This window comes from Salmo trutta, chromosome 14, assembly GCF_901001165.1.
Source record: "Salmo trutta chromosome 14, fSalTru1.1, whole genome shotgun sequence".
NCBI classification, from domain to species: Eukaryota; Metazoa; Chordata; class Actinopteri; order Salmoniformes; family Salmonidae; genus Salmo; species Salmo trutta.
In genome coordinates this window covers 8,499,591-8,526,245 of record NC_042970.1, presented here as the reverse complement: position 1 = coordinate 8,526,245, position 26,655 = coordinate 8,499,591, and the positions used below count along the sequence as shown (strand labels likewise).

The 26,655-nt window shown below is 42.9% G+C and overlaps 1 protein-coding gene across 1 annotated transcript; it reads right to left on the bottom strand.

Moving 5' to 3' along the window:
- Nucleotides 1–26,220, bottom strand: mars1 (methionyl-tRNA synthetase 1; the record flags this gene model as incomplete). Its single annotated transcript, XM_029774341.1, is given in 8 exon segments — nt 1–117; nt 6,663–6,775; nt 12,519–12,715; nt 13,540–13,615; nt 14,846–14,977; nt 15,977–16,055; nt 21,105–21,195; nt 25,968–26,220. Coding segments are annotated over 8 exon segments (908 nt in total), but the record flags the coding sequence as incomplete, so codon positions are not given.
- Between the last annotated feature and the right edge of the window lie 435 nt (nt 26,221–26,655).

Sequence of the window (26,655 nt, the reverse complement as noted above, 5' to 3'; positions counted from 1 at the left end):
CTGGCGAAGACGTCAGCGCTGAGCACACAGCCGATGATGTTTCCCAGATGAGGGACGTTGTTAACATAAGGCAAGGCACTGGTCACTAGGACGTTCCTCTTGCCCTCCACAGGAAGACTGGTAAGAAAAGAGCCCTTCAGAAAGACACATACAGCGTTCCCTAAACTCAGTCCTGTTTTCTCTGCCCAGGCACAACACAGCCGATTCAAATAATCAACTCATCATCAAGCTTTGGTTATTTGAATCAGCTGTGTAGTGCTAGGGGCAACAAACAAAACCTGCACCCAGGGGGGGTCCCAGGACTGAGTTTGGAAAAACACTGTACTAATACACCTGTTTACAGTACAGTACAGTTCTATGGCTGGGAATCGCCAGAGAGCTCACAATATGATATTATTACCATACTTAGGTACCGATATGTATTGCAAATCTCACGATTCTTAATGTATTGCGATTCGATACTGCAATTTTAATGAGATTTGATGTTCCAAACATATTGCTCGCTATATGTCTGCTGCAGAGAGTCAAGAGAGAGCAGGGAGAAAATTTGTTTTGATCAATCAAAAGGGGTGAAAAAGTGACTCACTATTTAAAAAGAAGTTGGAGAACAAGCTATATGATTAAAAATATTGGTGTTTTAGCGCAGGTACAGGTGACGTTACCGAACAAAAAAATGTCATCTATACACACACACACACACACACATATATATTTATTATATTTTGGAAACTTCTACTCATTCAATGATCTTTCTTTATTTTTACAATTTTCTACATTGTAGAATAATAGAGAAGACATAAAAACTATGAAATAACACATATGGAATCATGTAGTAAGCAATAAAGTGTTAAAATCAAAATATATTTTATATTTGAGATTCTTTAAAATAGCCACCCTTTGCCTTGATGACAGCTTTGCACCCGCTTGGCAAAAAAATATTAAACAAGGCAAGTCAGTTAAGAACAAATTCGATAAAAGACAATACTGTGAAGCCGTCTTCATCGACCTGGACAAGGCTTTCGACTCTGTCAATCACTGTATTCTTATTGGCAGACTCAATAGCCTTGGTTTCTCTAATGACCGCCTCGCCTGGTTCACCAACTACTTCTCAGACAGAGTTCAGTGTGTCAAATCTGATGGCCTGTTGTCCGGACCTCTGGCAGTCTCTATGGGGGTGCCACAGGGTTCAATTCTCGGGCCGACTCTTTTCTCTGTATATATCAACGATGTCGTTCTTGCTGCGGGTGATTCTTTGATCCACCTCTACGTAGACGACACCATTCTGTATACATCTGGCCCTTCTTTGGACACTGTGTTAACTAACCTCCAAACGAGCTTCAATGCCATACAACTCTCCTTACGTGGCCTCCAACTGCTCTTAAACGCTAGTAAAACCAAATGCATGCTCTTCAACCGTTCGCTACCCGCACCCGCCCGCCCGACAAGCATCACTACTCTGGACGGTTCTGACCTAGAATACATGGACAACTACAAATACCTAGGTGTCTGGCTAGACTGTAAATTCTCCTTCCAGACTCATATCAAACATCTCCAATCCAAAATCAAATCTAGAATCGGCTTTCTATTTCGCAACAAAGCCTCCATCACTCACGCCACCAAACTTACCCTCGTAAAACTGACTATCCTACCGATCCTCGACTTCGGCGATGTCATCTACAAAATAGCTTCCAATACTCTACTCAGCAAACTGGATGCAGTCTATCACAGTGCCATCCGTTTTGTTACCAAATCCCCTTATATCACCCACCACTGCGACCTGTATGCTCTAGTCGGCTGGCCCTTGCTACATATTCATCGCCAGACCCACTGGCTCCAGGTCATCTATAAGTCTATGCTAGGTAAAGCTCCGCCTTATCTCAGCTCGCTGGTCACAATAACAACACCCACCCGTAGCACGCGCTCCAGCAGGTATATCTCACTAATCATCCCCAAAGCCAACACCTACTTTGGCCGCCTTTCCTTCCAGTTCTCTGCTGCCAATGACTGGAACGAATTGCAAAAATCATTGAAGCTGGAGACTTAGATTTCCCTCACTAACTTTAAACATCAGCTATCTGAGCAGCTAATCAATCGCTGCAGCTGTACATAGCCCATCTGTAAATAGCCCACCCAATCTACCTACCTCATCCCCATATTATTTTTATTTACTTTTCTGCTCTTTTGCACACCAGTATCTCTACTTGCACATCATCATCTGCTCATCTATCACTCCAGTGTTAATATACTAAATTGTAATTACTTGCTACTATGGCCTATTTATTGCCTTACCTCCTCACACCATTTACACACACTGTATATAGACTTTCTTTTTTTTCTATGGTGTTATTGACTGTACGCTTGTTAATCCCATGTGTAACTCTGTGTTGTTGTTTTTGTCTCACTGCTTTGCTTTATCTTGGCCAGGTCACAGTTGTAAATGAGAACTTGTTCTCAACTAGCCTACCTGGTTAAATAAAGGTTAAATAAATAAATAAATAAAGGTGAAATAAATAAAATAAAAAATGCACAATGACGGCCTACCAAAAGGCCTCCTCCGGGGACGGGGGCTGGGATAAAAAAATAAGTATATAAATATATATATACACATATATGTATTTCCGACGCAAGCCCCACTGGTATACATACATACACACACATACACACACAGTTGAAGTCGGAAGTTACACCATAGCCAAATACATTTAAACTCAGTTTTTCACAATTCCTGACATTTACTTTAATTCTAGTAAACATTCCCTGTCTTAGGTCAGTTAGGTTCACCACTTTATATTAAGAATGTGAAATGTCAGAATAATAGTAGAGAGAATTATTTATTTCAGTTTTTATTTCTTTCATCACATTCTCAGTGGGTCAGAAGTTTACATACACTCAATTAGTATTTGGTAGCATTGCCTTTAAAATTGTTTAACTTGGGTCAAACATTTCAGGTAGCCTTCCACAAGCTTCCCACAATAAGTTGGGTGAATTTTGGCCCATTCCTCCAGACAGAGCTGGTGTAACAGAGTCAGGTTTGTAGGCCTCCTTGCTCGCACACACGTTTTCAGTTCTGCCCACAAATGTTCTATAGGATTGAGGTCAGGGCTTTGTGATGGCCACTCCAATACCTTGACTTTGTTGTCCTTAAGCCATTTTGCCACAACTTTGGAAGTATGCTTGGGGTCATTGTCCATTTGGAAGACCCATTTGCGACCAAGCTTTAACTCCCTGACTGATGTCTTGAGATGTTGCTTCAATATATCCACATAATTTCCCTTCCTCATGATGCCATCTATTTTGTGAAGTGCACCAGTTCCTCCTGCAGCAAAGCACCCCCACAACATGATGCTGCTACCCCCGTGCTTCACGGTTGGGATGGTGTTCTTCGGCTTGCAAGCCTCCCCCTTTTTCCTCCAAACATAACGATGGTCATTATGACCAAACAGTTCTATTTTTGTTTCATCAGACCAGAGGACATTTCTCCAAAAAGTACGATCTTTGTTCCCATGTGCAGTTGCAAACCGTAGTCTGACTTTTTTATGGTGGTTTTGGAGCAGTGGCATCTTCCTTGCTGAGTGGCCTTTAAGGTTATGTCGATATAGGACTCGTTTTACTGTGGATATAGATACTTTTGTACTTGTTTCCTTCAGATCTTCACAGGGTCATTTGCTGTTGTTCTGGGATTGATTTTCACTTTTCGCACCAAAGTACGTTCATCTCTAGGAGACAGAACGCGTCTCCTTCCTGAGCTGTATGACAGCTGCGTGGTCCCAAGGTGTTTATAGTTGCGTACTATTGTTAGTACAGATCAACGTGGTACCTTCAGGCATTTGGAAATTGTTCCCAAGGATGAACCAGACTTGTGGAGGTCTACAATAATTTTTCTGAGGTCTTGGCTGATTTCTTTTGATTTTCCCACGATGTCAAGTAAAGAGGCACTGAGTTTGAAGGTAGGCCTTGAAATACATCCACAGGTACACCTCTAATTAACTCAAATGATGTCAATTCGCCTATCAGAAGCTTCTAAAGCCATAACATCATTTTCTGGAATTTTCCAAACTGTTTAAAGGCACAGTCAACTTAGTGTATGTAAACTTCTGACCCACTGGGATTGTGATACAGTGAATTATAAGTGAAATAATCTGTCTGTAAACAACTTTTGGAAAAACTACTTGTGTCATGCACAAAGTAGATGTCCTAACCGACTTGCCAAAACTATAGTTTGTTAACAAGACATGTGTGGAGTGGTTGAAAAACAAGTTTTAATGACTCCAACCTAAGTGTATGTAAACTTCCCACTACAACTGTATATACACAACAACAAAAAAATATTCCAGCCCCTGTCCCCGCAGGCCTTTTGGTAGGCCGTCATTGTAAATAAGAATTAGTTCTTAACTGACTTGCCTAGTTAAATATTTTTTTTAGATATATAGGACAAAACACACACCACGACAAGAGAGACACCACAACACTACACAAAGAGAGACCTAAGACAACAACATAGCAAGGCAGCAACACATGACAACACAGCATGGTAGCAACACAACATGACAGCAACACGGTAGCAACACAACACGGCAGCAGCACAACATTGTAGCCGCCCAATACATGGTACAAACAGTATTTGGCACAGACAACATCACAAAGGGCAAGAAGGTAGAGACAACAAAACATCACGAGAAGCAGCTACAAGTGTTAGTAAGAGTGCCCATGATTGAGTCTTTGAATGAAGAGATGGCGATAAAACTGTCCAGTTTGAGTGTTTGTTGCAGCTCGTTCCAGTTGCTAGCTGCAGCAAACTGAAAAGACGAGCGACCCAGGGATGTGTGTGCTTTGGGGACCTTTAACAGAATGTGACTGGCAGAACGGGTGTTGTATGTGGAGGATGAGGGCTGCAGTAGATATCTCAGATAGTGGGGAGTGAGGCCTAAGAGGGTTTTTATAAATAAACATCAACCAGTGGGTCTTGCGACGGGTATACAGAGATGACCAGTTTACAGAGGAGTCTATAAGGCAAAAGGTGGCTAATTTGAAGAATCGAAAATAGAACATAATTTTGATTTGTTTAACACTTTTTTGGTTACTACATGACTCCATATGTGTTATTTCATAGTTTTGATGTCTTCACTATTATTCTACAATGTAGAAAATAGTAAAAAATAAAGAAAAACCCTTGAATGAGTAGGTGTGTCCAAACTTTTGACTGGTACTGTATATTTTTGACATATTGATACCTGGAGTCAAAGTATCGATTTGTCACTACAAATCGACATTAATCACTACATAGACATTGTTGACGTAAGGTAAAGCACAGGACAGCAGGATGTTCCTCTTGCCATCCTCAGCAAGACTGATAGACAGGAGACAGACAGATTCAGACTGACATAACACTTCCTGTACACCATGGCTATTTAACACCGGTTATGGAGGGCTGAAACCCGTCTGGTTTTCATTCCCTCATTTTAATCAAGGACTGATTCAGACCTGGGTGAGTGACGGACCTACCAGGTAGGAAGGAAAAACATGAGCTAGTACTTTGCCCGTGTACCGTGTAGGCCTATATCAGTCCCTACAGGATTGCGTGATCGTGAACGTTTTTTGGATTTTTACGAATTATCTTTGAAAGACAGGGTCCTGAAAAAGGGATGTTTCTTTTTTTGTTGAGTTTATATACATGAGTGGTAACTGAAGTCAGTGCTGATGATGTTGTAATTTGAGTCGTGATGAGCAGAGTTTTGAGACATTCCTACTGGTGAACACATATTTCCTAGGTCACGTTACTACACAATTCCAGCTTAATGACTGTTTTTATTGGGTATTTGTGAATCTACTATTTAATAGCTACGAAAAAGTATCTTGCTACCGACTGGCAGCTTTGGTGTCGCCGAGAGGGGGGGGGGGGGGGGGGGGGGCTGTGTGAGGAAAACGACACGTGAGCGGACACCAGAACGGCAGGGAAAATGGCTGCGGAATATTGCGGGCGAATGAGGCGATTGGCAAAAAAAAGCTCGGGAGGTTGTTGCAGAGAATGAGTCAAAATGTAGATCAGGCACCAACGCAGGATGCAGCGTTGTGTCTGTCCTCCCTTCACCTGGCTCTTCAGGGCCGATTCACCCTCACAATGTCAAAGTCTGACGCATTTTTTTGTACCTTGTGGGTTGGTGGGGGTCCAGTAATGTAGTGGTAAAAAAGGTGAGTAAAACTACACTGAACAAAAATATAAACCCAACATGTAAAGTGCTGGTCCCATGTTTCATGAGTTGAAATAAAAGATCCCAGAAATGTTCCTTAAGCACAAAAAGGCAGGATCTACATTTTCCTGGCATTTTAGCGATCGACGTGACGCTTGGCCGTGCCTAGTCAGTCAGTTCTGTACCTGCCTGGCTGAGTGGCGGTGGAATGAGCGAGCTCACCTGGCAACCAGAGAAACACGTGAGGCAATACAACTCTGCCTGGAATTTAATTCGCGAGACCAATACATTTTTATATTTTCATAAACATATTTGATCATTATCTGTTCTCCTCTTAAATTGTAATTCAAGCACTAACTTCTGAAAAATGTCTGATTTTCAAGGTATTTCAGTACTTGAATTTCAGAGTACCAAATAGAAGTACTTTAAGAAGCTGAAGCACCCTGCGGACTGGATATTATGCAGCGTACTCACATAGGATGTTGTCTCTCTGGAACCATGGGTAAGTCTGCAAGTCCTTTACCCCAGGTGACCGCAAAAGACTGGATCTCTTCCTCTGACAGCACACAATCACCATCGTCATCACCCTGGAGGACAGATAACACATTATAGTCCTGTCATCACCCTGGAGGACAGAAAACACATTATATTCCCATCATCACCCTGGAGGACAGAAAACACATTATAGTCCCGTCATCATCACCCTGGAGGACAGAAAACACATTATAGTCCCATCATCACCCTGGAGGACAGAAAACACATTATAGTCCCGTCATCATCACCCTGGAGGACAGAAAACACATTATAGTCCCGTCATCACCACCCTGGAGGACAGAAAACACATTATAGTCCCGTCATCACCCTGGAGGACAGAAAACACATTACAGTCCCATCATCACCCTGGAGGACAGAAAACACATTATAGTCCCGTCATCATCACCCTGGAGGACAGAAAACACATTATAGTCCCGTCATCATCACCCTGGAGGACAGAAAACACATTATAGTCCCGTCATCACCACCCTGGAGGACAGAAAACACATTATAGTCCCGTCATCACCCTGGAGGACAGAAAACACATTACAGTCCCATCATCACCCTGGAGGACAGAAAACACATTATAGTCCCGTCATCACCCTGGAGGACAGAAAACACATTACAGTCCCATCATCACCCTGGAGGACAGAAAACACATTATAGTCCCGTCATCACCCTGGAGGACAGAAAACACATTATAGTCCCATCATCACCACCCTGGAGGACAGAAAACACATTATAGTCCCGTCATCACCCTGGAGGACAGAAAACACATTATAGTCCCGTCATCATCACCCTGGAGGACAGAAAACACATTATAGTCCCGTCATCACCCTGGAGGACAGAAAACACATTATAGTCCCGTCATCACCCTGGAGGACAGAAAACACATTATAGTCCTGTCATCACCCTGGAGGACAGAAAACACATTATAGTCCTGTCATCACCCTGGAGGACAGAAAACACATTATAGTCCTGTCATCATCACCCTGGAGGACAGAAAACACATTAAAGTCCTGTCATCACCCTGGAGGACAGAAAACACATTATAGTCCTGTCATCATCACCCTGGAGGACAGAAAACACATTATAGTCCTGTCATCACCCTGGAGGACAGAAAACACATTATAGTCCCGTCATCATCACCCTGGAGGACAGAAAACACATTATAGTCCTGTCATCACCCTGGAGGACAGAAAACACATTATAGCCCCGTCATCATCACCCTGGAGGACAGAAAACACATTATAGTCCTGTCATCACCCTGGAGGACAGAAAACACATTATAGTCCTGTCATCATCACCCTGGAGGACAGAAAACACATTACAGTCCCATCATCACCCTGGAGGACAGAAAACACATTATAGTCCCATCATCACCACCCTGGAGGACAGAAAACACATTATAGTCCCGTCATCACCCTGGAGGACAGAAAACACATTATAGTCCCGTCATCACCACCCTGGAGGACAGAAAACACATTATAGTCCTGTCATCACCCTGGAGGACAGAAAACACATTATAGTCCCATCATCACCCTGGAGTACAGAAAACACATTATAGTCCCGTCATCACCACCCTGGAGGACAGAAAACACATTATAGTCCCGTCATCACCACCCTGGAGGACAGAAAACACATTATAGTCCTGTCATCACCACCCTGGAGGACAGAAAACACATTATAGTCCCGTCATCACCACCCTGGAGGACAGAAAACACATTATAGTCCTGTCATCATCACCCTGGAGGACAGAAAACACATTATAGTCCTGTCATCACCCTGGAGGACAGAAAACACATTATAGTCCTTTCATCACCCTGGAGGACAGAAAATACATTATAGTCCCATCATCACCCTGGAGGACAGAAAACACATTATAGTCCTGTCATCCCCCTGGAGGACAGAAAACACATTATAGTCCCGTCATCATCACCCTGGAGGACAGAAAACACATTATAGTCCTGTCATCACCACCCTGGAGGACAGAAAACACATTATAGTCCCGTCATCACCCTGGAGGACAGAAAACACATTATAGTCCTGTCATCACCCTGGAGGACAGAAAACACATTACAGTCCTGTCATCACCACCCTGGAGGACAGAAAACACATTACAGTCCTGTCATCACCACCCTGGACGACAGAAAACACATTACAGTCCTGTCATCATCACCCTGGAGGACAGAAACACATTATAGTCCTGTCATCATCACCCTGGAGGACAGAAAACACATTATAGTCCCGTCATCATCACCCTGGAGGACAGAAAACACATTATAGTCCTGTCATCACCCTGGAGAACAGAAAACACATTATAGTCCAGTCATCACCCTGGAGGACAGAAAACACATTATAGTCCTGTCATCATCACCCTGGAGGACAGAAAACACATTATAGTCCCGTCATCACCCTGGAGGACAGAAAACACATTATAGTCCCGTCATCACCCTGGAGGACAGAAAACACATTACAGTCCCATCATCACCCTGGAGGACAGAAAACACATTATAGTCCCATCATCACCCTGGAGGACAGAAAACACATTATAGTCCTGTCATCACCCTGGAGGACAGAAAACACATTATAGTCCTGTCATCACCCTGGAAGACAGAAAACACATTATAGTCCTGTCATCATCACCCTGGAGGACAGAAAACACATTATAGTCCTGTCATCACCCTGGAGGACAGAAAACACATTATAGTCCCGTCATCATCACCCTGGAGGACAGAAAACACATTATAGTCCTGTCATCACCCTGGAGGACAGAAAACACATTATAGTCCCGTCATCATCACCCTGGAGGACAGAAAACACATTATAGTCCTGTCATCACCCTGGAGGACAGAAAACACATTATAGTCCTGTCATCACCACCCTGGAGGACAGAAAACACATTACAGTCCCATCATCACCCTGGAGGACAGAAAACACATTACAGTCCCATCATCACCCTGGAGGACAGAAAACACATTATAGTCCTGTCATCATCACCCTGGAGGACAGAAAACACATTACAGTCCCATCATCACCCTGGAGGACAGAAAACACATTATAGTCCCATCATCACCACCCTGGAGGACAGAAAACACATTATAGTCCCGTCATCACCACCCTGGAGGACAGAAAACACATTATAGTCCCGTCATCACCACCCTGGAGGACAGAAAACACATTATAGTCCTGTCATCACCCTGGAGGACAGAAAACACATTATAGTCCCATCATCACCCTGGAGTACAGAAAACACATTATAGTCCCGTCATCACCACCCTGGAGGACAGAAAACACATTATAGTCCCGTCATCACCACCCTGGAGGACAGAAAACACATTATAGTCCTGTCATCACCACCCTGGAGGACAGAAAACACATTATAGTCCCGTCATCACCACCCTGGAGGACAGAAAACACATTATAGTCCTGTCATCACCACCCTGGAGGACAGAAAACACATTATAGTCCCGTCATCACCACCCTGGAGGACAGAAAACACATTATAGTCCTGTCATCATCACCCTGGAGGACAGAAAACACATTATAGTCCTGTCATCACCCTGGAGGACAGAAAACACATTATAGTCCTTTCATCACCCTGGAGGACAGAAAACACATTATAGTCCCATCATCACCCTGGAGGACAGAAAACACATTATAGTCCTGTCATCCCCCTGGAGGACAGAAAACACATTATAGTCCCGTCATCATCACCCTGGAGGACAGAAAACACATTATAGTCCTGTCATCACCACCCTGGAGGACAGAAAACACATTATAGTCCCGTCATCACCCTGGAGGACAGAAAACACATTATAGTCCTGTCATCACCCTGGAGGACAGAAAACACATTACAGTCCTGTCATCACCACCCTGGAGGACAGAAAACACATTACAGTCCTGTCATCACCACCCTGGAGGACAGAAAACACATTACAGTCCTGTCATCATCACCCTGGAGGACAGAAACACATTATAGTCCTGTCATCATCACCCTGGAGGACAGAAAACACATTATAGTCCCGTCATCACCCTGGAGGACAGAAAACACATTATAGTCCCGTCATCACCCTGGAGGACAGAAAACACATTATAGTCCTGTCATCACCCTGGAGGACAGAAAACACATTATAGTCCCATCATCACCCTGGAGGACAGAAAACACATTATAGTCCCATCATCACCCTGGAGGACAGAAAACACATTATAGTCCCATCATCACCACCCTGGAGGACAGAAAACACATTACAGTCCTGTCATCATCACCCTGGAGGACAGAAAACACATTATAGTCCCGTCATCATCACCCTGGAGGACAGAACACACATTATAGTCCTGTCATCACCACCCTGGAGGACAGAAAACACATTATAGTCCTGTCATCACCACCCTGGAGGACAGAAAACACATTATAGTCCCATCATCACCCTGGAGGACAGAAAACACATTACAGTCCTGTCACCCTGGAGGACAGAAAACACATTATAGTCCTGTCATCACCCTGGAGGACAGAAAACACATTATAGTCCCATCATCACCCTGGAGGACAGAAAACACATTATAGTCCCATCATCACCCTGGAGGACAGAAAACACATTATAGTCCCATCATCACCACCCTGGAGGACAGAAAACACATTACAGTCCTGTCATCATCACCCTGGAGGACAGAAAACACATTATAGTCCCATCATCACCACCCTGGAGGACAGAAAACACATTATAGTCCTGTCATCACCACCCTGGAGGACAGAAAACACATTACAGTCCCATCATCACCACCCTGGAGGACAGAAAACACATTACAGTCCCATCATCACCACCCTGGAGGACAGAAAACACATTATAGTCCCGTCATCAAACTGTAAAGCTAAAGAGAGAGAGAGAAATACTTATTTATGAGGCTCTTTCATTTTTATAATAATATTTTTGATTTAATTAAATGTATCGACAGCAGTAGTGTTGTACCTGTGTACATGATTATATGTACTGTTATTATTACTACTGGAATGAACTGGATTTCATTATCCTCATTGTACTGTATTTACTGAAATGCTGTACCACTATACCGCTTTGGCAATATCTACAAATCTAATTTCACGTCAATAAAGAAATCAATCTGAGAGAGAGACAGAGAGGGAAAGACAGAGACAGGGAGAGAGAGAGACACAACAAGACAGAGGGAGAGAGGTGGAGAGATATGGAGAGAGAGAGACACAAGACAGAGGGAGAGAAGTGGAGAGATATGGAGAGAGAGAGAGAGAGACACGACAGAGGGAGAGAGAGAGACAAGACAGAGGGAGAGAGAGAGAGAGAGACACGACAAGACAGAGGGAGAGAGGTGGAGAGAGGTGGAGAGATATGGAGAGATATGGAGAGGGGGAGAGAGAGAGCGAGAGAAAGAGACACGACAAGACAGAGGGAGAGAGGTGGAGAAATATGGAGAGAGAGAGAGAGAGAGACACAAGACAAAGGGAGAGAGGTGGAGAGAGGTGGAGAGATATGGAAAGAGAGAGCGAGAGAGCATAGGACTAGGGGTGGATTTGAACTTTGGCTACTCTCTCATCTCCTCTCTATGTATTGCCGGCCAAAGAGGACCACAATGGAAAAAAAGGCTTTGTGTTAACCTCAATGACAATAACATTAGCAGTGTGAATTGTGTTTTTAAATAAATCTTACATGTCCAAATTGTACCATTTACAACCTCAAACATGTTACCAAACAGTTCCCTTGTATGATCTACTGTTGTAACCCAGGATTGGCGTTAAAACAAATGAAACACTAAATGTTTTACCTCAGGGCTGTTGCATGGCTGTGAGCCTCTACCCTGAACCTGTCCCTGACCATGGTGTGTGGCTGGCTGTCTCTGCAGGTAGGTCTTCAGAGACTCAGCCTTCAGTCCCTTCCCGTGCAGTGCAGTCTGGGCTGCAGAGCCACAGGCTGCCAACATGCCCACACGCTCAAACCAGTGCTGCAGCTCCGTCTGATTACCTACGGTGAAAGGCCAAGAGGAACGGAAGCCACGGTTAAACACATACACTGACAGAAGTTTAACATAACACCAGTGGTGTAAAATACTTTAAAGTACTACTGAAGTAGTTTTTGGGGGGTATCTGTACTTTACTATTTATATTTTTGACAACTTTCACTTCACTACATTCCTAAAGAAAATAATGTACTATTTAATCAATACATTTTCCCTGACACACAAACGTACTCGTTACATTTTAAATGCTTAGCAGGACAGGAAAATAGTCCAATTCATACAGTTATTTTGGGCCGGCAGGTGGCCTAGTGGTTAGGTGGCCTAGTCCCCGAGCTGACAAGGTAAAAATCTGTCGTTCTGCCCCTGAACAAGTCAGTTAACCCACTGTTCCCCGATAGATCGTCATTGTAAATAAGAATGTGTTCTTAACTGACTTGCCTAGTTAAATAAAATACAAAAATCAAGAAAACATGCCTCTGATCTGGCAGACTCACTAAACACACATGCTTCATTTGTAAATGAAGTCAGTGTTGGAGTGTCCCCCCCTGCCTATAAAACTAAAACAAGAAAAGGGTGCCATCTGGTTTGCTTAATATAAGACATTTGAAATTATTTACGCTTTTACTTTTGATACTTAAGTACATTTAAAACCAAATACTTTTAGACTTTTACTCAAGTAGTATTTTACTGGATGACTTTCACTTCCATAATTTTCTATGAAAGTATCTTTACTTTTACTCAAATATGACAATTGGGTACTTTTTCCACCACTGTATAACACCTAAACTAGATCAAATGCTAATTTAAAAAAAATAATCGTATCACTCACCTGATACCAGACTGCTGTCAGACAGGATGGGGTAGAGAGCTGCCCACAGAACCACGTCTGCCACTGAAACCATCTCCTAAAACGCACAGCCCAGTTCAATCAATCATTCACATGTATTCAGAAAGCCCTTTTCACAACAACTATTGTCAGTCAGCACTTTACAGTAACATACAAGCAGAAGTTAATTACACTATATTTGACATTCATGTGTGTTTTCCAATCGGATTTAAAGGTGTGTGTTGAGTTGTGAAGGTGTGTGTGTTGTGAAGGTGTGTGTTTAGTTGTGATGGTGTATGTGTGTGTGTGTGTGTGTGTGTGTGTGTCTGTGTGTGTGTGTGTGTGTGTGTTGTGTTGTGTTGTGAAGGTGTGTGTGTGTTGTGAAGGTGTGTGTGTGTGTTGTGAAGGTGTGTGTGTGTGTGTTGTGTTGTAAAGGTGTGTGTTGAGTTGTGAAGGTGTGTGTGTGTTTAGTTGTGTTGTAAAGGTGTGTGTTGAGTTGTAAAGGTGTGTGTGTTGTTAAGGTGTGTGGAGTTGTGAAGGTGTGTTGAGTTGTGAAGTTGTGAAGGTGTGTGTGTTGTAAAGGTGTGTGTTGAGTTGTAAAGGTGTGTTGAGTTGTAAAGGTGTGTTGAGTTGTGAAGGTGTGTTGAGTTGTGAAGGTGTGTTGAGTTGTGAAGGTGTGTGTGTTGTTAAGGTGTGTGGAGTTGTGAAGGTGTGTTGAGTTGTGAAGTTGTGAAGGTGTGTGTGTTGAGTTGTGAAGGTGTGTGTGTTGTTAAGGTGTGTGGAGTTGTGAAGTTGTGTTGAGTTGTGAAGGTGTGAAGGTGTGTGTGTTGTTAAGGTGTGTGGAGTTGTGAAGGTGTGTGGAGTTGTGAAGGTGTGTGTGTTGAGTTGTGAAGGTGTGTGTTGAGTTGTAAAGGTGTGTTGAGTTGTAAAGGTGTGTTGAGTTGTGAAGGTGTGTTGAGTTGTGAAGGTGTGTGTGTTGTTAAGGTGTGTGGAGTTGTGAAGGTGTGTGGAGTTGTGAAGGTGTGTGGAGTTGTGAAGGTGTGTGGAGTTGTGAAGGTGTGAAGGTGTGTGTGTTGAGTTGTGAAGGTGTGTGTTGAGTTGTAAAGGTGTGTTGAGTTGTGAAGGTGTGTTGAGTTGTGAAGGTGTGTGGAGTTGTGAAGGTGTGTGGAGTTGTGAAGGTGTGTGTGTTGAGTTGTGAAGGTGTGTGTTGAGTTGTTAAGGTGTGTGTTGAGTTGTAAAGGTGTGTGTGTGTGTGTGTGTGTGTGTGTGTGTGTGTGTGTGTGTGTGTGTGTGTGTTGAGTTGTCGTACAGCAGTGAGGAACAACGTGGTCCTCTTGCTCAGGCTCTGGTCCAGGTAGCTGAGAGGTCCCTGTAGAACCCTGGTGGTTTCTGCTCCTTTTCCCTGCAGCACCACCATGTGAAGGGCCTGCATCACTGCAGGCTGGAGACAAGAATAACTTTATTAATATTATATAATAGAATATAAAACAAACATCTGTAAAACAGAGAACAAGCGTTAGGGACTCCGGAAGGGGCGCAGCGGTCTAAGGCACAGCATCGCAGTGCTTGAGGCGTCACTACAGACCCGGGTTCAATCCCGGGCTGTGTCGCAGCCGGCCGCGACCAGGAAACCCATGAGGCGGGGCAAAATTGTCCGTGTTAGGGGAGGGTTTGGCCGTCCGTGATGTCCTTGTCCCATCACACTCTAGCGACTCCTGTGACTCCAACACGGTCGCCAGGTGTATGGTGTTTCCTCAGAGACATTGGTGCGGCTGGCTTCCGGGTTAAGCGAGCAGTGTGTCAAGAAGCAGTGCTGCTTGGCACGGTCGTGATTCCGGAGGACGAATGGCTCTCAGACTTCGCCTCCCCTGAGTCCATACGGGGGTTAAAGACTGAAACAACCAATTGGATATCATGAAATTTGGGAAGATAAAGGAGTAAAAAGTAAAAAATTAAATAAAGAACAAGTGTTAAGACACCAATTGCAAGATTAAAACAGAATGTGATTTGTCTGTATGTTCAATTAATATACATGGTATATTTATTTATTGGAAGTCACTACGGATGAGAGCATCGTGGCTGATGATTTCCAGGAAGTCACTACGGATGAGAGCATCGTGGCTGATGATTTCCAGGAAGTCACTACGGATGAGAGCATCGTGGCTGATGATTTCCAGGAAGTCACTACGGATGAGAGCATCGTGGCTGATGATTTCCAGGAAGTCACTACGAATGAGAGCATCGTGGCTGATGATTTCCAGGAAGTCAAAATGGATGAGAGCATCGTGGCTGATGATTTCCAGGAAGTCACTACGGATGAGAGAATCGTGGCTGATGATTTCCAGGAAGTCACTACGAATGGGAGCATCGTGGCTGATGATTTCCAGGAAGTCACTAAGGTTGGGCGCATCATGGCTGATGATTTATCAGACATTCTTACCTGTAGTTCTGTAGATTCCCATTCCAGCCACTGGTTGACGATATCACTGGATTCCTGTCCATTCACCTCTATCAGGTATCTAAGGAAGGACACATGGATTAAAAGACTGGATGACTGAGGAATCTCTACAACGACACAGACCAGGTAATCACACAGCTACAGCATTAAATCAGTTGGCTTAACGACGACAAAGATAATATACAGTTGGCTGGGTTTTCCGTGCATCGGCAAGACAGAACAGCTACGTCCGGTAAGACGAGGGGTGGTGGTGTCTATCTATTTGTCAATACCAGCTGGTGCGCGATGTCTAATATTAAGGAAGTCTCGAGGTATTGCTCGCCTGAGGTAGAGTATCTCATGATAAGCTGTAGTCCACACTATCAACCAAGAGAGTTTTCATCTATATTTTTCGTAGCCGTCTATTTACCAACACAAACCGATGCTGGCACTAAGACCGCACTCAACGAGCTGTATAAAGCCGTAAGCAAACAAGAAAATGCCCATCCAGAAGTGGCACTCCTAGTGGCCGGAGACTTTAATGCAGGCAAACTTAAATCCGTTTTACCTCATTTCTACCAGCATGAAGAAAAAAAACACCTTTACTCCACACACAGAGAGGAGTACAAAGCTCTCCCTCGCCCTCTATTTAACAAATCTGACCATAACTCTATCCTCCTGATTCCTGCTTACAAGCAAAAACTAAAGCAGGAAGTACCAGTGACTCGCTCAATACGGAAGTGGTCAGATGACGCGGATGCTACGCTACAGGACTGTTTTGCTAGCACAGACTGGAATATGTTCCGGGATTCATTCAATGGCATTGAAGAGTATACCACCTCAGTCACTGGCTTCATCAATAAGTGCATCGACGTCGTCCCCACAGTGACCGTACGTACATATCCCAACCAGAAGCCATGGATTACATGCAACATCCGCACCAAGCTAAAGGCTAGAGCTGCCGCTTTCAAGGAGCCGGACACTAATCCGGAATCTTATAAGAAATCTTACTATGCCCTTAGACGAACCATATAACAGAAAAAGCGTCAATACAGGTCTAAGATTGAATCCTACTACACCGTCTGACACTCGTTGGACGTGACAGGGCTTGCAAACTATTACGGACTACAAAGGGAAACCCAGCCGCAAGCTGCCCAGTGACACGAGCCTACCAGACGGGCTAAATGCCTTTTATGCTCGCTTCGAGGCAAGCAACACTGAAGCATGCATGAGAACACCAGCTGTTCTGGATAACTGTGTGATCACGCTCACTGTAGCCGATGTGAGCAAGACATTTAAACAGGTCAACATTCACAAGGCCTAGATGGATTACCAGGACGTGTCCTCAAAGCACACATGGACCAACTGGCAAGTGTCTCCACTGACATTTTCAACCTCTCCCTGACCGAGTCTGTAATACCAACATGTTTCAAGCAGACCACCATAGTCCCTGTGCCCAATAAAGCGAAGGTAACCTGCCTAAATGACTACCGCCCCTTAGCACTCACGTCGGTAGCCATGAAGTGCTTTGAAAGGCTGGTCATGGCTCACATCAACACCATCATCCCGGAAACCCTATACCCACTCCAATTCACATGACGCAATTTCAATCACACTCCACACTACCTTTTCCCATCTGGACAAAAGGAACACCTATGTGGTCCCGTGTGGCTCAGTTGGTAGAACGTGGTGTTTGCAACGCCAGGGGTGTGGGTTCGATTCTCACGGGGGACCAGTACGGAGAAGAAATGTATGAAATGTATGTATTCACTACTGTAAGTCGCTCTGGATAAGAGCATCTGCTAAATGACTAAAATGTCAAAAATGTATGTGAGAATGCTGTTCATTGACTTCAGCTCAGCGTTCAACACAATAGTGCCCACAAAGTTCATCACTAAGTTAAGGACCCTGGGACTAAACACCTCCCTCTGCAACTGGATCCTGGACTTCCTGACAGGCTGCCCCCAGGTGGTGAGGGTAGGCAACAACACACCTGCCATGCTGATCCTCAACACGGGGGCCCCTCAGGGGTGCGTGCTTAGTCCCCTCCTGTACTCCCTGTTCACCCACGACTGCGTAGCCAAGCACGACTCCAACACCATCATTAAGTTTTCTGACGACAAAACGATGCTAGGCCTGATCACCGACAACGATGAGACAGCCTATAGGGAGGAGGTCAGAGACCTGGCAGTGTGGTGCCAGGCCAACAACCTCCCCCTCAATGTGAGCAAGACAAAGGAGATGATCGTGGACTACAGGAAAAGGAGGGCCGAACACACCCCCATTCACGTCGAAGGGGCTGTAGTGGAGAGGGTTGAGAGTTTCAAGTTCCTTGGTATCCACATCACCATGAAAATATCATGGTCCAAACACAGAAAGTCGTGAAGAGGGCATAACAACGCCTTTCCCCCTCAGGAGACTGAAAAGATTTTGCATGGGTCCCCAGATCCTCAAAAAGTTCTACAGCTGCACAATCGAGAGCATCCTGACTGGTTGCATCACTGCCTGGTATGGCAACTGCTCGGCCTCTGACCACAAGGCACTACAGAGTGTAGTGCGTACAGCCCAGTACATCACTGGGGCCCAGCTTCCTGCCATCCAGGACCTATATACTAGGCAGTTTCAGAGGAAAGCCCAAAAGACTCCAGTCACCGAAGTAATAGACTGTTCTCTCTGCTACCCCACGACAAGCAGTACCGAAGCGCCAAGTCTAGGTCCAAAAGGCTCCTTAACAACTCCCAAGCCATAAGACTGCTGAACAATTAATCAAAATGGCCACCTGGACTATTTATATTGACACCCCCTTTGTTTTTACACTGCTGCTATTCACTGTTTATTATCTATGCCTCGTCACTTTACCCCTACCTACATGTACAAATTACCTCCACTAACCTGTACCCCTGCACATTGACTCAGTACCGGTACCCCCTGTCTATAGCCTTGTTATTATTATTTTATTGTGTTACTTTTATTACATTTTTTACTTACGTTTATTTTGTACAATTTTCTTAACTCTATTTCTTGAACTACATTGTTGGTTAAGGGTTTGTAAGTAAGCATTTCACTGTAAGGTCTACTACACCTGTTGTATTCAGCATTTCACTGTGAGGTCTACTACACCTGTTGTATTCAGCATTTCACTGTGAGGTCTACACCTGTTGTATTCAGCATTTCACTGTGAGGTCTATTACACCTGTTGTATTCAGCATTTCACTGTAAGGTCTACACCTGTTGAATTCAGCATTTCACTGTAAGGTCTACTACACCTGTTGTATTCAGCATTTCACTGTAAGGTCTACTACACCTGTTGTATTCAGCATTTCACTGTGAGGTCTACTACACCTGTTGTATTCAGCATTTCACTGTGAGGTCTACTACACCTGTTGTATTCAGCATTTCACTGTAAGGTCTACACCTGTTGTATTCAGCATTTCACTGTAAGGTCTACTACACCTGTTGTATTCAGCATTTCACTGTAAGGTCTACTACACCTGTTGTATTCAGCATTTCACTGTGAGGTCTACTACACCTGTTGTATTCAGCATTTCACTGTAAGGTCTACTACACCTGTTGTATTCAGCATTTCACTGTGAGGTCTACTACACCTGTTGTATTCAGCATTTCACTGTGAGGTCTACTACACCTGTTGTATTCAGCATTTCACTGTGAGGTCTACTACACCTGTTGTATTCAGCATTTCACTGTGAGGTCTACTACACCTGTTGTATTCAGCATTTCACTGTAAGGTCTATTACACCTGTTGTATTCAGCATTTCACTGTGAGGTCTACTACACCTGTTGTATTCAGCATTTCACTGTAAGGTCTACTACACCTGTTGTATTCAGCATTTCACTGTAAGGTCTAATACACCTGTTGTATTCAGCATTTCACTGTAAGGTCTACTACACCTGTTGTATTCAGCATTTCACTGTGAGGTCTACTACACCTGTTGTATTCAGCATTTCACTGTGAGGTCTACTACACCTGTTGTATTCAGCATTTCACTGTAAGGTCTATTACACCTGTTGTATTCAGCATTTCACTGTAAGGTCTACTACACCTGTTATATTCAGCATTTCACTGTAAGGTCTATTACACCTGTTGTATTCAGCATTTCACTGTAAGGTCTACTACACCTGTTGTATTCAGCATTTCACTGTGAGGTCTACTACACCTGTTGTATTCAGCATTTCACTGTAAGGTCTACTACACCTGTTGTATTCAGCATTTCACTGTGAGGTCTACTACACCTGTTGTATTCAGCATTTCACTGTGAGGTCTACACCTGTTGTATTCAGCATTTCACTGTGAGGTCTACTACACCTGTTGTATTCAGCATTTCACTGTAAGGTCTACTACACCTGTTGTACTCAGCATTTCACTGTGAGGTCTACTACACCTGTTGTATTCAGCATTTCACTGTAAGGTCTACACCTGTTGTATTCAGCATTTCACTGTAAGGTCTACTACACCTGTTGCATTCAGCATTTCACTGTAAGGTCTACTACACCTGTTGTATTCAGCATTTCACTGTAAGGTCTAATACACCTGTTGTATTCAGCATTTCACTGTAAGGTCTACTACACCTGTTGTATTCAGCATTTCACTGTGAGGTCTACTACACCTGTTGTATTCAGCATTTCACTGTAAGGTCTACTACACCTGTTGTATTCAGCATTTCACTGTAAGGTCTACTACACCTGTTGTATTCAGCATTTCACTGTGAGGTCTACTACACCTGTTGTATTCAGCATTTCACTGTGAGGTCTACTACACCTGTTGTATTCAGCATTTCACTGTAAGGTCTATTACACCTGTTGTATTCAGCATTTCACTGTAAGGTCTATTACACCTGTTGTATTCAGCATTTCACTGTAAGGTCTACTACACCTGTTATATTCAGCATTTCACTGTAAGGTCTATTACACCTGTTGTATTCAGCATTTCACTGTAAGGTCTACACCTGTTGTATTCGGCGCATGTGACAAATAACATTTGATTAGATTAGATTTGATCATATCCATTCCGATCTTTAGGACTGCCTAGAGAGTAAAGGTGTAAATGTCTGAGGCTATATAATGTAGGAATGATATAGTATGTTAGTATAGATGGTAGAGCAGGAGTACTGACTGGCAGATGGAGTTGGGGCTGAAGAGATATGTTCCACTGGGGAGGAGCAGGGCAGGCAGGGCTGGACGGCTGAGGTAGGGCACCACTCTCTCTGTAAACACAACAACATACAACCATCAGCCTACAGATCATTAATAATAATAATAATAATACATTGTACTTTTCTATACACCCAAAACACTTTACATAGTAAGGAAGCTTCACCTCACCCACCATCAAAGTACAGGTAAGAGTTAACAACTCAACCAACATATTCGCTATCGACCACGTTTTCATGAAGTTGCCCTTAAACCTTAAAGTTTGTTATTACACAGTAATGGAGTTGTGTTTTTTTCCCCCCTGAAACGGATCACAAAGAAATGTCCTTTGGAGGGCTAAACATTGAAAGTGGATCTTAAAGTTTTAAAGGGATCATTGGTCACATATTCAGTCGTCATCATCAATTCTTTGAATTCATTTTAATCTGAAAACTAATCAGAACTCAATCCGATAAGACCTATTGTTACACAGTCTATGGACGGGTAAGACCGAGGATGATTGGCAATAATCTGTGTGGTAGCTACTAGCTAGCTTAATGTTTCTGTTAGGGCTGCCTGGATAGACAGAGGACTAGAGAGAGAGGACTAGAGAGAGAGGACTAGACATTCTTGTCTGGCCAAGTCCCAGTTTGTCCTTTCTGTCAGTGTGTGTTGTCTGTCTGTCTATGGGAGAATCTCGATTGAATTCTCCTCACGTCCTCTCTCCTCGACTCCTTCTCAAAACTCATTTATGAGGAGGTCAGAGGGGAGGGACCTCTGGCTTTCTCGTCCAATGGGTTTTGAGGAGGCGGCGAAGATATAGGACGTGAGGAGAATTCAATCAGGGGCGGCAGGTGGCCTAGTGGTTAGAGCATTGGGCCAGTAACCAAAAGGTTGCTAGATCGAATCCCCGAGCTGACAAGGTAAAAATCTGTCGTTCTGCTCCTGAACAAGGCAGTTAACCCACTGTTCCTAGGTCGTCATTGAACTTAAGAATTTGTTCTTAAGTGACTTGCCTAGTTAAATACATTTTAAATAAAAATGGAGATTCTCCCTATATGATCGAACAGCTCACAAGGACCCCACAGCGAAAGATGTTAGGGTGGACAGGCTGGACTGTATGACAGAGAGCCCTGTCAGTCTATATCATCACAGCTGAGCTCAGGAGGATCAGATCACATAGCTGGACAGTTCAGCAACAAGCTACAAAACAATCAGCTCATGGAGCAGCTCAATCATGGAGAAGCTTCAGAGAGATGGAGAGACAGAGACAGAGAGAGCAGGTATTATGATCGCAGCATTAGGACCCAACCAGAGACGTATCTCTGTCGTCCAATACAGGACCTTCTGCTTTGGGGAATACACATAATAACCTTGTTGTGTACTGCTGGCTTGGCAGTTATGAAATAAGGGCATTTCCACGGCAACAGAATGATGGTGAGAGTCAGATTTTTCACTTTAAAATGTCAAACAAGAACCAATGATTGCAAAGTTAAACAAGCCATACAACTCTGCACACTGATTTGTTTTACAAAACAAATTGAAGAACAATGCAGCTGCAGAGTTTGGTAAGAGAATGATGGTTTGTTCCGTCATTCTGTTACCAAACGTTGCATCTGCAAATGTTTTGTATAATTCTACAAAGTCCTACAACATAGGTCTATTGCCTTTTTTCTTTTCCCTTACAATAAAAACATTACAGTGTAATCCATAGCAGCACCCACTCCAGCAGGTATATCTCACTGGTCACCCCCAAAGCCAATTCCTCCTTTGGCCGTCTTTCCTTCCAGTTCTCTGCTGCCAATGACTGGAACAAACTGCAAAAATCTCTGAAGCTGGAGACTCATATCTCCCTCACTAGCTTTAAGCACCAGCTGTCAGAGCAGCTCACAGATCACTGCACCTGTACATAGCCCATCTGTAAACAGCCGATCTATCTACCTACCTCATCCCCATACTGTATTTATTTATTTATTTATTTATTTATCTTGCTCCTTTGCACCCCAGTATCTCTACTTGCACATTCATCTTCTGCACATCTACCATTCCAGTGTTTCGTTGCTATATTGTAATTACTTCACCACCATGGCCTATTTATTGCCTTAACTTACCTCATTTGCACTCACTGTATATAGACTTTTTGTTTTCTTTTGTTCTGCTGTATTATTGACTGTATGTTTTGTTTATTCCATGTGTAACTCTGTGTTGTTGTATGTGTCGAATTGCTTTGCTTTATCTTGGCCAGGTCGCAATTGCAAATGAGAACTTGTTCTCAACTAGCCTACCTGGTTAAATAAAGGTGAAATAAAATAAATAAATGTGATCAACTGTAATTTGGAGATTTGATTAATAATAAAGTTATAGTAAGTCCAGTTACAGCATCTTCTGATAAAGTAGAAATTAATAATATAATAATAGAACCAGCCAGGTCACAGGTCAAATGATTTGCTCTATTCCTAAACAAAAACAGTACATGAACAATTGTACATGATAACTTGAATAATTAAATAGCATATTTTAATTTTACGTTTATTATGTTACTCGTTTTTGGCTTAGTAGCCAGAGCAAAAGCTGCCGCGCGACTGGTCATGTGCTGAATGCATGGACAGTACGGATATTCTTGGGGAAAAAAAGTTACATTTGGAAACGGAGCTGAAGTTATTTGACAAAGGTAAGTGTAGTATAAACTGCAGAATAAACTCTTTCTGATACTATGTTTAAACCTGCATGTGACGCTCCCGAGTGGCGCAGCGGTATAAGGCACTGCATCTCAGTGCTGGAGGTGTCACTACAGACCCTGGTTTGAATCCAGGCTGTATCACAACCGGCCATGATTGGGAGTCCCATAGGGCGGGTTTGGCCGGTATTGTAAATAATAATTAGTTCTTAACTGCCTTGCCTATATAAATATATATATACACACACACACATATATATATATATTTATATATATTTAATCTTTATTTAACTTGGCAAGTCAGTATATATATATTTTTTTTTGTTTCTTTTTTTATTTTTTTTATATCCTTTCACTGCATCTGTCGATTACAAGATGTGCCCATCTCTTCATGTACAATTTGGCAACTGATAAGTCTAATATTGTCACTCATCAGATTATTGTCAATGTAATCTTGTCTACAGGCTAACTCTTACTATGTGTGAAATGAGTTTTGGTGTAGTTTGGATGGGCCGGCTGTAAAGGGTGACCGGCATCGTTTGTTTCCTGCTCATCAACTTGGATAGAGTCAAGGACATGTTTTACATTATTCTAAAAGGTCTACTGCAACACGTATCAAGGTTTCAATTCCCTTACAATACATTTGATTAGTAATAGAGTTACAGTAAATAAAACAGTCTTGCTTCTTTGTACAAAGTAAAAATGGTATCAACCCGGTCAAATTATTAACATGAGCACCAACGGCTGATAAATAGGAATAACACAAACTCATCGTTATTCTATTGTTGTTCTGAATTAAATCAACCTCATCATTCATTTAGACCTCATTTAAACTCGATTGTGAAATAACTTGCACAATCATCGCCCATTCATTCAGTGGGCAGGAATCGTTGGCGTCGCTGGATAGAGTCAAGGATATGTTTTACGTTATTATAAAGGCCTACTGCAACATGTATCATGTTTTTATTTCCCGTACAATACATGTGATTAGTAGTAAAGTTATAGTAAATAAAACAGTCCTAAGCTGTTTCTTTTTCCAAAGTAAAACGTAAAAGAGAATGGTATCAACCCTCAAGGAACTAATTATTTACTGCTGATAAATAGGCATAATAAACTCATTATTACCCTACTGTCTCTCTAAATTAAATCAACCTCTTTACCCTCCTTATCTTTCAGTTAGGCCTAATTCAAATTCCATTGTGAAGTAAGGTGCACAATTATCCATCTGTCATTCATTCAGTGAGGAGAGAGTCGCATTAGCGCCTGGCTGGGTACCAACGTCCTACAGCAGATTGCCTTGGGAGTTAAGTTGGGTAAAGGTGTAAAAAAAAAAAAGGCTCTAAATACTTCTCTGTTTGTGATTTCAAAACTCTGACAAATGAGCAGTATAAAATACAAACATTTAGGAAAAGTCAGGGAAGAAAACAGGACATCGGTTTAATTTATTTTTTACTAAATCAAAACGTCAGTGGCCGTTGACCTGTGGAGGTTCTAGTGTTAAGAAGCCTATAAAGTCTAACTGTTCTGTGTTAGTTTACCAGTGACTGCATTCCATGTAAACAATGTAAAGCCCAGTCAATATGCAGAGGACTGTCTCTACATTGTGTTCACCTGGTGGGAAAGAGGCATACAGCAGTACTGTATATTGTTGGAACAACACAATCATGACAATACACCAGGTGGTAGCCTTTTCTGGTCAGTTCTCAGCTGTCACAGGTCAAGTTGGTCAATTCATTCATTCATTAGTGTGTGTGTGTGTGTGTGTGTGTGTGTGTGTGTGTGTGTGTGTGTGTGTGTGTGTGTGTGTGTGTGTGCAGTGGATGTGATCTTGTTTGCCAGCTCTGTGACTCACTGATTGTACTTGGGTGAATTTGTCATTACCCTTCAATCCCGAATACTGATCTTCTATTCTGAGATTCAATCAATCTCCACAGAAGTGGACTAGATGGATCTGATCTGTCAGTGTCAAACCTGATGGCCAGACTCCATGAAATGAATGGCTCCTCTTTACAAGAACAACCAAATCTGCTAGCTAACCATCCTAGTGGTATCTTTATTTTTATTTTATTTTTGTACAGTACCAACGGGACATGTAAAGGTATCAATGATCGGACACACCATTTGTTAGCCAGTTAGCTAGCACGTCTAGCTAACGTTATATTATCTTACCTTCGTGGTTGACATGTTTAACGTCACATTTGACTCCAGTAAATTCGAGGACTGCTAGCACTTTAACACAGTGCGGATTTCCGTCACTCACGAATAGTTTCATCTAGCTGCCTCTAATTCAACTGCTTTTGGACTGAAATACCTAGATATAACTTGCTAAAGTACTGGAAATTACAAGAAAATGTAAATATCTAACAGCATGTAACTCCGCCGGTAAGTGCTACTCAACGCGCTGATGCAACCAGGGTTCAGTTTTCCTCTTTTGCAAATGGCGCATATTGAAGTTTTCTGGAGTACGCGACATGTATTAAACCTGTAAAAATCAGACAATGTAGGACTACAATTCCCATCGGTGTGTATTGAAACGTAGCTACAACAAACTGACGCGTCCCTAACACAAAATATGATTGGTTCATGCAAAATCACATGGGATATTTCGAACCAATCGGTGGCCAAATACGTTGATGTACAAAAAGACAGATCTTTTCAGCATCTGAACGAGAATGAATATTTATAATAACCTACACAGGGAGTGAAGATTACAAGTCTTGTAAAAGTGCATGCAGTTGTGCACGTTTTATACCCATCGAAAGCTCAACTCTATGACAGCGTTTTTTAAAGCTGCACTACGTGACAGAGGACGAATTGCCTGACGACTCAAACTGAATTCTTCCGCTGCCTTATCGGA